This window comes from Oncorhynchus masou, chromosome 18, assembly GCF_036934945.1.
Source record: "Oncorhynchus masou masou isolate Uvic2021 chromosome 18, UVic_Omas_1.1, whole genome shotgun sequence".
In the NCBI taxonomy this organism is placed as follows: domain Eukaryota; kingdom Metazoa; phylum Chordata; class Actinopteri; order Salmoniformes; family Salmonidae; genus Oncorhynchus; species Oncorhynchus masou.
The window spans coordinates 55,611,903-55,628,284 of NC_088229.1; the positions used below are offsets into that span (position 1 = coordinate 55,611,903).

Consider the following 16,382-nt stretch of genomic DNA (forward strand, 5'->3'; position numbering starts at 1 on the left):
GCCACCTAACGTCAGAAAAGCATTAGGGACTTAGAGAAAGGAAAAGCGAAGGAGCGAAATGTATCCCTGATTTGTTATGTTACACCTCCTTCAAATTCTCTCCCTCGTTCTCTCGTTCCCATCCCTCCTTGGATGCTCTCCTTCTCTCTCTCCCCAATGACACACCCCCCCCCCCTCTCTCTCTCTCTCTCTCTCTCTCTGCTATTTGGTACCGAGGCAAGCAGATTGCAGTAGAGGGGATGGGGTTTCGCTCTGCTGGGGTCTTTAGTGGCCTAATTAGAGATACTATATCAATGAATTGGGAGAAATTAGAATCCTTTTGGAATCATGTACAGTGTACATCATCTTACAGTAACAGCAGCACGAGGCACAAAATGGAACCAGTCGAATAAGAGTGATACTAGGTGCTGAAATATGAAATGGAAGATATTTTGCTTATAGCACATTCATAACACAACATGTATTTTTAAATGCTCACGCAGTAGTCCGGTGGTCTCCGTTTTTGCCTTGCTTTAAACTCATCTTATTATTCTCATATTTCAGCCTACACATTTTAAGTGTTTAAAAAACGACAACAGTATCATCAATGTTGAATCAAACATGTGACATTCCCCGCATTTCACTCATGTATTGCTGTATGTTAGTGACTGAATATAGACTAGGCCTACATCTCTCCTGACTTCTGGTGAATATTACTTATCTGAACAGCCTTGATAAACCAACTTTACATTCAACCTGTTTTATCTACTGAAATCGTTCTTTCTTATAGCCTAATGAACCGGCTGCAAGGTCATTTACTACACTCTATGCGCATTACATGAGGAATTATAGCAGTAACTGAAAAACGATTACTGTTTCTAATGTTCACATTTTATACATACATACCTTTCCTTTTTGCTAAAATTATGTCCCTTTCTCTACCCGCAGACTCCTCCTCCCTCCGTTTTCTCTCCTCCTCTCCCTCCCCCAGTTCTTCTATGCTCAGTTCGGTCTGCGTCTCCTCTTTCAAAGGGCGCAAGGGTGGGAACAAGTCATCCAACAAAGCATGTTACACTGCAGACATGACTTGTCCGTCGGAAAGCGAGAAAATCGTGATCAACTGCGGGGGGGTGCGGCATGAAACCTATCGAAGCACCCTAAAAACGTTGCCCGGTACCCGCTTGTCTTGGCTTACCGAACCGGACGCCTTTAGCAACTTCGATTACGACCACAAAAACGACGAGTTCTTCTTTGATCGCCACCCATCCGTCTTTTCATTCATCCTCAACTATTACCGCACAGGGAAGTTGCACTGTCCGAACGATGTGTGCGGCCCGCTGTTCGAAGAGGAGCTGGCATTCTGGGGCATCGATGAGACGGACGTGGAGGCTTGTTGCTGGATGAATTACCGGCAACACAGGGACGCAGAGGAGGCGTTGGATAGCTTTGAGAATCCCGAACCGGAGTTGCCAGAAGACGACCCAGCTTTACCAGGAGGCGCAGATGGGGACATGAAAAGACTGTGCTTGCATGAGGACGGAAGGAAAAAGACTTGGTGGGAAATGTGGCGGCCCCGAATGTGGGCCCTTTTTGAAGACCCTTATTCATCTAAATACGCCCGGGTGAGTGGCTCTTTGTTATGTTTGACTGCTTTAAATGTCATATTACATTTGTCATTCCAACTTTGACCACACATATCTGAGTCGCAATAAGTTGTTGAAAGTTTATATAAAAATGAGCTCCCCTTACTAAACAACCAGTATACGTATAGTTGACATGAATAATGCCACCTGAGATTTTCGTTCAATAAGCCATCATAATCGAGCAGGCCACTTCGGTAGGCTTTGACTTCCTTGACAGTTTGCTTGTGTTAAACGGCAGTATATTGACTCACGGATGCTGAATAATTAATTGTGTTAGCATGTGAAAAAAATGAAAAATCGTATGGCTCCTATGTTAATTCCAGATCGTAGACTATAAAGTAGCCTACGTGTTGATATGGTTTCGTTATGAGGGTGCTGCCAAGTCAATGAGTTGACAGTGATACTGATAACATATATATTTGAATCATAATCCACCAAATGTATGTTTTCATAGTAATATTGTCGAGATAATTTAGCGTGCTGTAACAGGTTCCATACCTGCATCCAAACGCACTTTTTTCTCCGTCCCCCTCCCGTAGCCAACTCAAACACTCCTCATTAGCCTGTTTGTGTCGATGCGCCTATGCACGCTGAGTTTGATTTATTATGTTATTTATTTAGCGCTCATTTGAGCCTTCATGCGACCTCGAAACTGGAACATAAAACAAGTCTTCTTTTCGTGTTTCCCCATTTGCCCTCGGTGATTCTCATTTTTGGCGAGTGTATCTGTCCCCCATTACAGTGCGAGGCTATGATAAAGCCCCTCCATGCACGCTTTTCAGACCCATTTCCTAGAAGCTGCGTTCGTTTCGAATCAGCTGGTTCTCAAGCTAATACCAACGAGACCTGAGGCGCTGAATGTAGAAATGCTTTTACCGTTTGATGATTGATTCCCTTTGATAGTGCAAACGTCAAACATAGCATGATATACGGGTAGCAAGAAGAAGGATACAGGGTTTTTGATGAAGATGTATAGATTAAATAACTGGATTGAATAGGCTATGTTTCTTCATCCACACATGCCATTATGAAATAACATGTAGTCTATGCTCAATTAGCTGGCCATACAGTTTGCTTTGTGTATAAATATGTTAAAATCATGCATGTTGTAAAATCATGCACACTCCTATTGATGTTGAGTACCATACACGTTTCCTCGTTGATGACACTGCAAAACACTCCTCTTTAGGCACATACATACACGCACATACACAGGCAGACAACAGACAAAACAACACCTGCAGCGCAAACATGTATAGATCCAAGTACCTGTACTGTATGTGCAAAAATAAGTATACAAATACGCAGACATACATGCATGCACACACACACACACGCACGCACACGCACACACACACACACACACACGCACGCACGCTCGCACCTCCCCATCCTACACACACTGCATATCTCTCTCTAGTCCAGTCTAACCTGACTGTAGAAACTACGCAACTGTCCACGTCCAGTATCTGGTCTCAGCACAGGAAGAGCTGTGTCTCAGGGTTAGATAGATATATCATCTGGATTGGGTCACCTGATCTTTCCCTTTGGCAGGCATTGGCTTTAATGTTGGATAACAGGAAATGCCTCTCTATTGGGCGCTCCAGCCGATGCCGGAGACCACATGAGTAGGATGGATTCCTGACCGGCACTCCAGGGTTTCTTGAACCGGAAGACATGGGCAGCGCGCTTGTGACTGACGGATCTACATATGCTCAGCGATCAATGATCAGAGACATTATTCATAGTACTTTTCAACGGGCTGTTTTTTTTTTATTGCGCATGAGTGCATGTGATGCATGGATATACCTTTGCACACACACACACAGACAGACAGACAGACAGACAGACAGACAGACAGACAGACAAGCTGCTGTCTGTGCTGGCTTTTCTGCTGCAGTAGACACGGGGAGAGAAAGGAGGGGGAGCACCGGCGAGAGAGAGGGGGATGATGAGAGAGAGGGAAAGGTGGAGCAGCAGAGATGGAGAGGGAATAGATAGGGACGGGGATAGAGAAAGGGGGAGAAAGAGATGGGTAAAAAGAGAGAGAGAGAGAGAGGAAGGAGAGATATAGTGGCAGGAGGGCAGAGACAGAGATGGGGGTATCGCTAGAGAGAACTAGACGTTGGGAGGTGTGTGTGTCTGTGTGTGTGTGTGTGTGTGTGTGTGTGTGTCTGTGTGTGTCTGTGTGTGTGTGTGCTGGATTCATCTTCCATCCGCAATGAAGGATTTAGCAATCCAATCTGCAATGCAATCTGATATTTGATTGATTATCTTCTCTTTTTGTCTGCATTTCAATTCAGTATTTTTTCTCGCCCTTTAAAATGTAAAGATGTTTAAACATGAATTGAGGCTTTGTTTTTAAGTGATATTATATGAATATTTTACCATCTCATTTGGTTTTGACGGCATATGGCTCTGGATGTGGTGTATTACTCTACTTAGCATCTTCTATTGATCCCTAATGGCTGGAGATTGAGTTTCACAGTGCGATTAATCACAGTGTCATGACATAATTGACATTCCTTGATCCTAACTTAATATAACCTCAATAGAATTCTTGTTAACGGTGTTGTTTTGTCGCAATTTCTCCCGTTAACTCATTTCCAACAACAAAGTAGATCTTGATGTTTATGAACCGGTATTTTAACGATTGGAATCAGCTGTGGTCTAATTAGATTGTATTGCTTGTCAATCAAGTTGGTCAACAGAACAGTGGTAATGTGTACCCAATAGATTTCTGCGGAATGCAGTGTTTGTAGATATTCTAATAGCGTAAAACTTCAATTAAACACTGAGTCCCAAATAGAGGCCTGTCCCTTTTAAAAACCCGGTATCGGCACTCAATTCAGCAAATAAACGCCTGTTTCAAATAACGGCAGGTCTAAGTGAATTGTTTAAGAGTGAACATTAGCGAGTAAAATAAAGATTGTGCGAAAGACGATTAATGAGAGCAAAATCATTGCAGTGAATGAGACATCAGTGTCTCATTCAAGAGGAGAGGTGCAAAGAGCGAGAGAATGGTGCTGAAGCACGAAATCAGGAGTGTATGATAAGTAGCCTAGTCTTTGCAAGTCTGATCTGCGATGGATTTGTCATTATATTTATACTGGTCATATTTGGTCATAATAAACAGTGTGGTCGTCTTTTCAACATGTTATTGAGCAAAAGCATTAAGGAAATAGAGGCCTGGCTCAAATAGAAGCCTGTTTCCAATAAGCACCAGTTGTGTTCGGTCTAGAGCTGGGCGATATGGACAAAAATCCATATCGGGATAAATTGCCTGAATTGATGCGATAATGATAAACAGGACGTTAAGTTTACAATATTAATGTGCAGCACGTTTTTTTTTAAACTAACCTTTAAACTACGACTGTTTGTGACCATCGATTGTCCAATTAACAATCATCCATATGAGCAAACTTACATAATTTCAAACGTCACATCCCTCTAGTATAGGCTACTTATTGTAACAAACGATATCAGCAAAATACCGGTATGGTCGGTGGCGATCATGTTCGGTTTATCGTCCCAGCTTTAGTTCAGTGATTGAAGCAAATAAACGGCCAGGCTATCAATGGAAGGTAGACACGGTGAGGCATGGAATTACTACAAGCGGTGAGCACGCTTTACTATGATATGCTATCACAGTTCTATCACCACGGCATATATTTGTGGCTGCTCTACCGATACAAGAACATACAGTAGAACCCAATGGAATGTGTTTGATCCTAATTCTGTTCATTCAGGAAATCACTTGCACCACATCCATTTAAACCTTTTACTGCAGCGGGCTAAATCAGGGTCACACAGAGTGTTTCTTGGTAGTCTGACACGCGTCTAACTTGAAACAAAAGTATACGCCTCACGCGCACGGTCAAGGGCTTCAAAAAAAGAAGACACCCGCACCGCGTCAGATGTTGAGTCGAAATGTTTCCAGATTTGAGTTTGCGTCCCAATATTAACCTCATACACATCACAGAACACTGAAAGATAACAAAACCGTTTGACATAGAAACACTGGATAAACCCAAATAAAGTTGATTAAATATGTAATTCTGACAAATATGATTAACATTACACCCGTTAAGGCCACTAGGTCATTTGACTGCAGGAAAGGCCTACAACAAAAACATTACTTATGACAGTCATAGAGACATTCAGCTATTTCTTCCTCTACAGTGGAATGGTACGATTGTCCGTCTGTAATGTATCTACTGACGTATCTCATTTGTGGTCTGTTATGCACATCGTATACATTATGAACCTCACCCATACCTTTTTCACCCTATCATGCCTATTATGCCTACCCAAACCAAACTGTGCTGGCTCCTATTCACATGGTCCTTTTTTAAGCCTTGTCTGATATGCCTCCCTCAAGCTTCACAAATACAGTATGATTGAACCTGGCTGTGTTGGCTGTGTCAGTCTTGTTGGGGCAGCGTTGCATCCTGGTTGAGGGTTCAGACCCCCGGTGGTTCATTGTTTGCTGTTCTTCTCTACTGTGTTCAGTGTCAGAGCGCAACCGTCCTGTCATAAACACAAACGTGACCAGAACAGGGTGTATCCGGGTAGAAAACACTGTGCTGACCAAGAAATAAAAAGCTAGCCTATTAACAGGGATTCCTATAGTTAGAACAGTAGTTATTGGACAATATACTTGGGGCAGGGTTTGGGGGACTTTGCCATTATCGGTGCGGGGACATTGCGTTCGTTTTTCTGGGTACTTTGAATCTTGGAAGCTTGAATTCTCAAAGGACTGAATGAGCGGATGGTATGTTTGGGACGGAAGTGGAGGTTTTCCTATCAAATATAATTGGTGTAGGTTTCAAAATTGGCAGTAGATTCTGAAAGCACCCGTGCTTCACACGCAGCATATACAACAACATCCTCCTGTCTTCTTTTAGCGTAGACCGCTTGTGGGCTCTCTATTTCTGTACTGGGTCAGTTCTCATTTTTGCGTAGTCGTGTGAGAGTTTTCCGCACCATTTTGCCCTGAAGCAACCACCTCCTACTCGGTGCAGTCTGGGTTTGTTTTGCGATACGTGCTGAACGGGACTGTGGATTGTCTGAGAGTCAGCCAATCATGGTGAGCCTCCCAGCCAATCATGGTGGCATCTCGTTCTTCTCCTCTCCTTGCTTCTTTGTGATTGGAGGAGAGCCCCAAGGATTCCTGCGGTGCTCTCCATTACATCACCATCCACATCAACGAGGGGCCCCAGAGCCAATGTTTCTGTCATTAAAGGGAACCACTCACTCAAGATCACAATGTGCTTCTCACCGTTAGAATAGTTGGACTTGTCCTAAATGTGTGAAACTCAACGCTTTCCCCCACACTGTTAATGTCCCAGTGCAGGTGATGATATCGCTTAGAAATAAATCAAATAAAAGTATGTTGCCTTTGTATTGGTTCGCTGAATGTAACGCTTTAAGGGGTGGTTTCCCCGGACACAAATTAATCTTAGTCCTGGACTAAAAAAGCTCTTTCAAAAGAGAATCTCCATTGAGACGGCTTTTTAGTCCTCGACTAGGTTTAATTTGTGTCCGGGGAAACCATCCCTTAAAGTGTTCCATTCATCAAAGCACTACACAAGAAAAAAGGCAACATACAGAGGGTTTATTTCTAAGTGATATCATAACCTGCACTGGGACGAATGTGTCTTAAAATATAAAATAAATATCCTTAATCTTCCACTACACTATGATTGATTCTCCAGTGTCTTCATTCAAAACCTGATTGTAAACGAAGGCCTCTCACTTCCATTCTTGCTTTTCCCCCCCCTTATGAAATCCCTCTAAAAATAGATCGAGAGTAGCAAGGAGACAAGTCTTTAATCCCATTCTCTCTTGGCAGGTCTATCCCTCTGTTGCTTGCAGAATATCATCTGGCCCGTGCGACCATTTGATATTAACAACGTTTACACCAAACAGGTTGACGCCGAAAATAGCCCGTGACACCACACCAACTGTTTGGCTGCCAGGTGAACATGGGTTGTTCATTTAGGAGCCACTCTCAGCGCTAAGCGAGTTTATTACGGGTACATGGCGTGTCACGGGGGGACTCATGGGAAGGGCATGACTAACGATTAGCAGACTTCCCTTTTTGGTGCACGTGTTTGGGAAAACCATCACGTTCGGTTTCTATTTTCCCCGACGAGGTATTGTGCCCAGGTCTTCTCGTCTTGTGTTTGTATCAACCCAGCAATCCGAACCCCTCAATTTAGTGTAGTGTCAATGTAATACTATCTTTGTCTGTTGTTTGGTATTTTTGAGGATGGATGCGTGATATCGTGCCAAAGGAGAAAAGTGGACACAACAATCACGCGATTCGCATCAACCGATTGGGCACTTACTGTGAACTAACTGTAAACTGTAAACGTGCTTTGAAAAAAACACATTTTCATTGTTTTTCAGCCTTTAACTTTTCCATCCTAATATGTATTATGTTTCACCCCTATATAAAGTATTTTGCGATGACAATTCCTGTTGCAAGAATTCCCCCCACTCCCTCCCTCACTCCCTCGCTCCCAACCTCCCTCATAACCGCCCTACATCTGTGCCTCCCACCCCAATCCATCCATCCCTTCCAGCCTTCATCATCCATCCCCTGCTACCTCCCTCCCTCCCTTACAAACTCCTCCCTCCCTTCCTCCCTCACAATCTCTTTCCTCCCCCCCTCTGTCCTCCTCCGCAGTGGTAACCCCCTTGTTACTTTCCGCCATCTCACTTCTCAAGCTGAAATCTGTTTGGACACCGGCGAGGCTGGAGAGTTCGGCTGGTGCCAGAACAGGATAAAGCGGTGCCCAACTGAATCCCTTAAATCCAGTCAAAACACGGGAGAGCGAGGGAGGTTGAGGACTCAGTACTGTACACACCTATACATGCTGTTGTGTTCGGTGCAGAACCCGTCTTTCCCCACCCTATTATTTAAGTCCCTCAAAGCAACCTCGAGGACGGAAGCCATTAGAAACCACATTAGCTTAGATGGAGGGCTGAAGAGCTAGGCTGGATGGCCTGCCCCGCTTATCGATGGCAGGGAAAACACTTGACAGACAGAAAGTAGATGCCGTGCTTACCTCTTTAGGCAGTGCACTTTACGCCGACGAGAACTATATTATATACCTGAACACTGTACACACCTGTATACATGCACATTTTCTAATCTGCACACATTCCAACACATTAACCTTAACACTTACCCCATAAACCTTCCTACTGCTTATACCTTTACGCTGTTCACATAAAACATGACCCGTACGTACACCTATTCATTTACCGTTACGCTGTACACGCCTGCAGTATGAAGTACACATAAATCATGAATCATAGTACACACCTCTGCCCATAAACCTTTACACTGTAATTGTCAGTGTCCATTAACCAGCACACTGTAGCTACACACCAACAGCAAAGACATCACTTACTGTTCTCAGAGTCCACATAAGAGTCCACATAAACCTTTTTCCACTGTACTCAGATATGCCAATAAACCATGGAGTACTGTACTCACCTATGCACATTAACCAGTATACTGTAGCTACACACACGTACATCAGAACATTATACACAGAGCTCCACATTAACTTTTTATTCCACAGCTATGCACATAAACTAGTAGAATGGGTAGCAAGGTGCACATAAACCATTTGCTGGACCTGCAATTTGAATGCAGAATAATTCTCTGAATTAGGAAGAATGTAACAATTAGCCTAAAATGCCGAAAAAGTAAAAACTGTTGGTGTTATTTAGACGGTCAATTAAATCTCAGCAATTATCTGGCACTCTTGAGTCCTTCTCAGTCGCCGTAGCGCGATTGAAATGTCAAGGTCATTTTCGATTGAGCCGACACCGTGAATGCGGTCTCCGCGAACATTGCCTTTAAAATTCTATTGCGCTGTAGCGCAGGTCTTCAGCGAGCCCTAAATGTTCAAATCTCAAAGAATGGACCTGTTGTCTTTTATATACGAGCTGTATTAGGGCTGGGTTTTTGCATAAGGGTTGGTCAAAGTGAACAACATGTTTCACGTTTCTTGTCAGAATCTTGAGCCTCATTTTGTTAAAAAGGTGGTGTAATGACTGATGGAATAATGTGCTTGTATCCTTTTTACTTCTGCAATACGGTTTGAATCCAGCCCTCAATTGTGTTACATTTATACATTGAAAAGACTCACACCCACACACCCATAAATACAAATACTGGCACGCATACAGACACACATCTATCCAATATATCGGAGACATGTTCATCTGTTTCCCATCCCCATATCACCCTGGTTTGCCATAAAGCTGAGGTATGGGGCTGGAGGAATGTAACCACACTCAAACTCATTGCTGGAGCTATGGATGCAAGGACTGATACTTGGAGTGAGTAAATATATACAGCACCAGTCGAAGGTCTGGACACACCTACTCATTCAAGGGTTTTCCTTTATTTGGACTATTTTCTACATTGCAGAATAATAGCGAAGACATCAGAACGATGAAATAACACATATGGAATCATGTAGTAAGGAAAAAAGTGTTAAACAAATCAAAACATATTTTATATTTGAGATTCTTCAAAGTAGCCACCATTTGCCTTCATGACAGCTTTGCACACTCTTGGCATTCTCTCAACCAGCTTCGTGAGGTAGTCACCTGGAATGAATTTCAACTAACAGGTGTGCCTTGTTAAAAGTTCATTTGTGGAATTTCTTTCCTTAATGCTTTTGAGACAATCAGTTGTGTTGTGACAAGGTAGGTGTGGTATACATAAGATATCCCTATTTGGCAAAAGGCCAAGTCTATATTATGGCGAGAACAGCTCAAATAAGCAAAGAGAAACAACAGTCTATAATTACTTTAAGACATGAAGGTCAATCAATACAGAACATTTCAAGAAATTTCTAAGTTTCTTCAAGTGCAATCCCAAAAACCATCAAGCGCTATGATGAACCTGGTTCTCATGAGGACCGCCACAGGAAAGGAAGACCCAGAGTTACCTATGCTGGCAAGACCTGTACTCAGATTGACTGATTGAAAATATATAGTTTTAAAACAGACTGCTCTAAAACACGAGTCCTAAAGCATGTGAGTTCTGTGAGGCAGTGTTATTTGCATCTGGTATAAGGTTTGTGAGTGAGTATGCCTGGTTTGACAACGCGTGACGTTCGGCTCCGCTGTGGCTCCCTGTGCCCTGTGACACTTAAACAGTCATGCTGGATCACTGCTCATTCCAATAAAAAAATGACATGGGTAGGGAGGGTGCGACACTGGAACAATTCCTGTGTGACCATCTGCTAGCTCACGATGGTTCTACCCGTAAGTCACTGGAGAGGGAAGAGCGAGCGAACGTTTGAAAGCACCAGTGAATGACCGGTTTAAGCAAACATGTTATGTTATGTCACATCGAAGGGGTTTATTAAAATGTCCCCCGTAAAGACCTGAAATGTAAGGTCTCAGATGGACCACCGTTTTAAATGTCTCAAGGTCCTCACAATGAACAAATCGGAGTGCTCTCACGAGGCACAGATCTGAATGTCCTCACGAGGTAGGCAATAGGTAGCTCTACGAGGACATTTTTATTCACCCAGCGATTGACCTATTTTTAGCTCTTCACCGGCTTCTGGCTGGTAAAGTTGGGGGTGGTGAGTGAGTGGGTTGATGCTGGTTAGAGCTCTGAAATGTCCTTGGTGGTGAGTAAACCGCGGGAATCTGCAGTCGGTCTGTGTGCCCCATGTCTTTCCTGTTTCTCTTACAAAGCCGTTTTTTCATCACGATGCCCTCAGTTAGATTAAGGACAGAGAGATATAGAGATAGCAGTGAGAGAGAGAAAGTGAGAGAGGGGGGGGGGGTGAAGAGAGCGAGGGAGAGGCAGACAGGCAGGCACTCAGTCATCACAGCTTTTAGAACATGGACAGCTTTGCCAAACTAGGAAAAGAGAAAGAGGCATACCTGGCCAGTTGGACAACTGAACACATCCAACCCGAAATGTGTCTTCTGCATTTAACCCAACCCCTCTGAATCAGACTATCGCTCAGGCTTTCAGACAGTGTAAGCAGGGAGGACGGGGGGGGACGAAGGGGGTTGAGGGGGGTTGTGTCGCAAGGACAAACGACACATAGTCCGCTGCAGTGATCTGGATCGAATACAACGCAGACGGGGGGGATGAGGGAATCGCAACACATCTCTCTTTCGCGCCCTCACCTCCAAACCCATTTGCTTGTCTTCAGAACTGTTGGACAGGACCACAGTGAAAAATGAGATGGACGTGTGACGTGTTGATCATAGAGCACGGTGTGTTTGTGTGAGCTGACTCATTCAACACTCCACAGAGTTGCCGTAAGTTATAAAGGGCATCACCGTAGCTGGTAATGACATTTTCTGCCGAATAAAATAGGGTGCTCCGGGATTCAGTCATTTCACCAATTAGCAGAAGGTACACTCTTAGAAAGAAAAGGTGATGTCCAGAATCTGACTGAGTTATTCGGCTGTCCCTATAGGAGAACCCTTTGAAGAACTCTTTTTGGTTCCAGGTAGAACCTTTTTGGGTTCCATGGAGAACCCTTCCCAAAGAGGCTTCTCCATGGAACCCAAAATGGTTATACCTGGAACCAAAAAGGGTTGTCCTATGTGGACAGCTGAAGAACCCTTTTGGAACCTCTTTTGCTAAGGCTGTAGCATGTGAGAGGACTTAGTTTTTAGTAACACCCTGTGGCTTCGATCCTGTGTACTTCTCTCTCTTTACTTACGTCCTTGGTGTGTGTACAGTACAAAATCACACACTTCCGAAACAGACACGCACTCACGTGTGTACGCAAGGCGCCACAAACACACACCCATGCATCTCAATCACCCCCCCCCCCAGCCTCATGCCCTTCATTGTCCCGCAGAGTCCCGTGTTAGATGACCCCTGTCTCCAGTCTCAGTCTCGCTTCGCCGCTGGGTCTTCATAGCTCTGGTGCACCAGGTTCTTCCCTAACCTGCTTCTCCTCCTTTCCAGTCTAGTCTCCCTGGGGTGCAGACTTGGCCGGTGTTCCTTCCTCCACACCTTTTCCGGTATATCTATCTGGTGCTACTTCGCCTTGCGTTTTCCCTCACTTCTTCTCAAGTAGCTGTCACCTGATTCCCCTTAGCACCAAAGTGAGAGGCGGGGGTGGTGGGGATGTGGCTGGCGGCAGAGGGGTCTCTGGCTACATTCCAATATCATTGTAGAACCCAATGGGAAGTTTGTTTTTGTGCTTACTACAGCGTTTTACCAACACAACCATACATTGGGCATACATTGTAAGTGGTAGTGTATTGAGCATGCATTCTAAGTGGTAGTGTATTTTGCATGCATTGTAAGTGGTAGTGTATTGGGCATGCGTTGTAAGTGGTAGTGTATTGGGCATGCATTGTAAGTGATAGTGTATTGGACATGCATTCTAAGTGATAGTGTATTGGGCATGCATTGTAAGTGATAGTGTATTGGACATGCATTCTAAGTGATAGTGTATTGGGCATGCATTCTAAGTGGTAGTGTATTAGGCATGCATTCTAAGTGGTAGTGTATTGGGCATGCATTGTAAGTGGTAGTGTATTAGGCATGCATTCTAAGTGGTAATGTATTTGGCATGCATTCTAAGTGGTAGTGTATTGGACATGCATTGTAAGTGGTAGTGTATTGGACATGCATTCTAAGTGGTAGTGTATTGGGCATGCATTGTAAGTGGTAGTGTATTGGGCATGCATTCTAAGTGGTAGTGTATTGGGCATGCATTCTAAGTGGTAGTGTTAGGCATGCATTCTAAGTGGTAGTGTATTTTGCATGCATTCTAAGTTGTAGTGTATTGGGCATGCATTGTAAGTGGTAGTGTATTGGGCATGCATTCTAAGTGGTAAGTGGCCATTATGGATTTTGGAATGTAGCCAAATCTTATGTCGATGGTTTCTTGTCTCTTTGTATTGTGGAGCGATGGTACTTCATCATTCTTGCTATTTTACTACTATGAATGTGCTTGAAAGTTTGCTTTTGTTCTGGTATTGAGAAAAGTGCACACTACTAATATCTATAACAAGCTTCTCGGTGATTGCTAAACACAGAACAAGTCATCATTTGGTGTCTTACAATGATGCTTATTGACATATTTCATGGACCATCACACTGAAGAAGCATAAAGGGCCAATGCAGCTGTTTTTATATCATTATCAAATCATTTCCGAGTAAGAATTTAGTACCTTACTACAACAGAGTTGTAATGGGCAAAAATGGCTTTTTTAGCAACAACAAAACAATTCTCAAGCAAGAGTGGGGAGGGGAAAACTAGCTGTTTTTCAGAGAAGTTTATAACTTTATTTGTTATTGGTCTTATTTTTTTATTTTTTTTATTTTACCCCTTTTTTTCTCCCCAATTTCATGGTATCCAATTGTTTTAGTAGCTACTATCTTGTCTCATTGCTACAACTCCCGTACGGGCTCGGGAGAGACGAAGGTTGAAAGTCATGTGTCCTCCGCTGCACAACCCAACCAAGCCGCACTGCTTCTTAACACAGCGCGCATCCAACCCGGATGCCAGACGCACCAAAGTGTCGGAGGAAACACCGTGCACCTGGCAACCTTGGTTAGCGCGCACTGCGCCCAGCCCGCCACAGGGGTCCCTGGTGCGCGATGAGACAAGGATTTCCCTACCAGCCAAACCCTCCCTAACCTGGACGACACTAGGCCAATTGTGCGTCGCCCCACGGACCTCCCAGTCGCGGGCCGGTTCGCGACAGAGCCTGGGTGCAAACCCAGAGTGCACTGCAGTACAGCGCCCTTTACCACTGCGCCACCCGGGAGGCCTCTGTTTTCGGTCTTATTAACCAATTTATCGCATGGAGATGTCACCATGGAAAGCCAAAACTCACTCTCCTTCAAACCTGCTGATTAGAAGGTCCTGTGTAGATTGTGTTTTCAACCAGCAACTATCATGAAATGATACAGATACATTTTTTTCACACTTTTACAGTGCTAGTTTTATCAGCTGTTGCACGATATGATACAAAACACAGGGAAAACTGCATTTTGACTCCACTGGGCCTTTAACTTGCTTAATGCTGAATGACCGTAATATCGTATACGAGAGCTCAAATACCATGAACCATTTTTTATGTGTACAATTCAAAATAACCTTAAATATATACAGTAGAACTTCCAAACTCCTATATGCCAACACTGTTGAGAAACCTTTGGTATGGGAAGTCACAGTTACTCAAATCCACTGTGAGAATTCCTCATTCGAATTCAAAATAACATGGTGAGAGAAAACGACTTGCCCCTTTCCCCATCTCTTCTTTTTCTGTCCCCACTTTCAGGCTCTGTCCATTTCACACACTACCTCCCCATAGGGTGCTGCTTTCTCACACTCACTGTGTTGCGAGCCCCACTAGGCCATTGTTCAGCATAAAACAAGTGATAAGTTTTGTACGGTTGTACCTTCATTTTACATAGCTGAAATCAGGGGAACGAAAGTGATCTGTAGTGTTCCCGAGAACCAGTCAATAATGTGTTCAAAAAGGATTCCTAATGTCTACAGGAGTGTAGAATTTGTAAGTCAGTGGGGTGATGATGCCTATGATAGAGTAAACACACTCCAAAGTCACGTCATGATGTTCAGTGCTTCAAGCCAAACCCCCTCCATGACCACCCCTCCTTCCCCACCTGTGATATTTCAGACACATATCACGCCTGCATTACCTGACCAATCAAACATGTCAATAACTAGCTTACCAGTTCCATAGCAAGCTGCTCCGTCTGCGCTAATTGGTGGAGTAAATCAATTCGCTGAATGTAAGAACAACGTTGATTTAATGGGTAACATTTTATTTATTTATTTATTTATTTATTACGAAAAGGAACTATATGAACCTGGGGGTGGGGTGTGTGGGGGGTGGTGTGTGTGTGTGTGGGGGAGGGGGGGGTTGAACTTGTTGAGGACATTATTATGCCGGTCGGAAACACTGGAATGGGGAGGGGGGGGGGGGTGAATAAGGGGTTCTGTTTAATCTCTGGTTGAAATAGAAAGTCCAATTTAAAACGTACTGTTAAACAGTTACTTTAGTAATGATGATGACGAAGAAGATTTTAATAATAATAATAATGATGATGATGATGATGATGATGCACTTGGTCTAACTCAAATCCTTGTCACCGACTCAAGGTTAAATCCAAAGTCAAAGCTTTTACACCAAGAAGGGACTTCATATAACTCTTCATATACGGTTTCAGTCATACCCCCTAAGATAATAAATCAATTAATCACTTGGCAGGGAGCCTAGCGATTAAGAGCGTTGGGCCAGTAACCGAAAAGTTGCTGGTTTGAATTCCCGAGCTGGCAAGGTGGAAAAATCTGCTGTTCTGCCCTTGAGCAAGACAGTGATACTGACTTAGAAATGGTACTCAAGGGCAGAACGGCACTTTTCCAGCTCAGGGATTCAAACCAGAAACCTTGCCAATACTGGCCCAATGCCCGTAACCGCGAGGCTACCTGCCAAGTGGTTCATGTATTATCTTAAGGGGGTATGATTGAAACCTTATATGAAGAGTTATATGAAGTACCTTCTTGGTTTAAAAGCAACAGCAACTGCTTCCCGGGCACCGATGATGTCGATGAAGGCCCCCCCCCCGCGCCTCTCTGATTCAGAGAGGTTGGGTTAAATGTGGGAAAACACATTTCAGTTGAATGCATTTAAGTTGTAAAGCTGACTAGGTATCCCCTTTCCCTTCCCTAAAATGTAACCTATCGTACAAGTTGCCCTTGA

The 16,382-nt window shown here is 43.8% G+C and overlaps 1 protein-coding gene across 3 annotated transcripts in view; it reads left to right on the forward strand.

Moving 5' to 3' along the window:
* Window positions 1-16,382, forward strand: part of LOC135504869 (potassium voltage-gated channel subfamily C member 1-like) — a 69,650-nt gene that overhangs the window by 9,313 nt on the left and 43,955 nt on the right. For all 3 annotated transcript variants that reach the window (XM_064923769.1, XM_064923770.1, XM_064923771.1), the window contains exon 2: window positions 928-1,601. In XM_064923769.1, coding sequence (XP_064779841.1) covers window positions 978-1,601 — 624 coding nt within the window. In that variant the 5' untranslated portion in view covers window positions 928-977. The remainder of the gene's footprint in view (window positions 1-927; window positions 1,602-16,382) is intronic.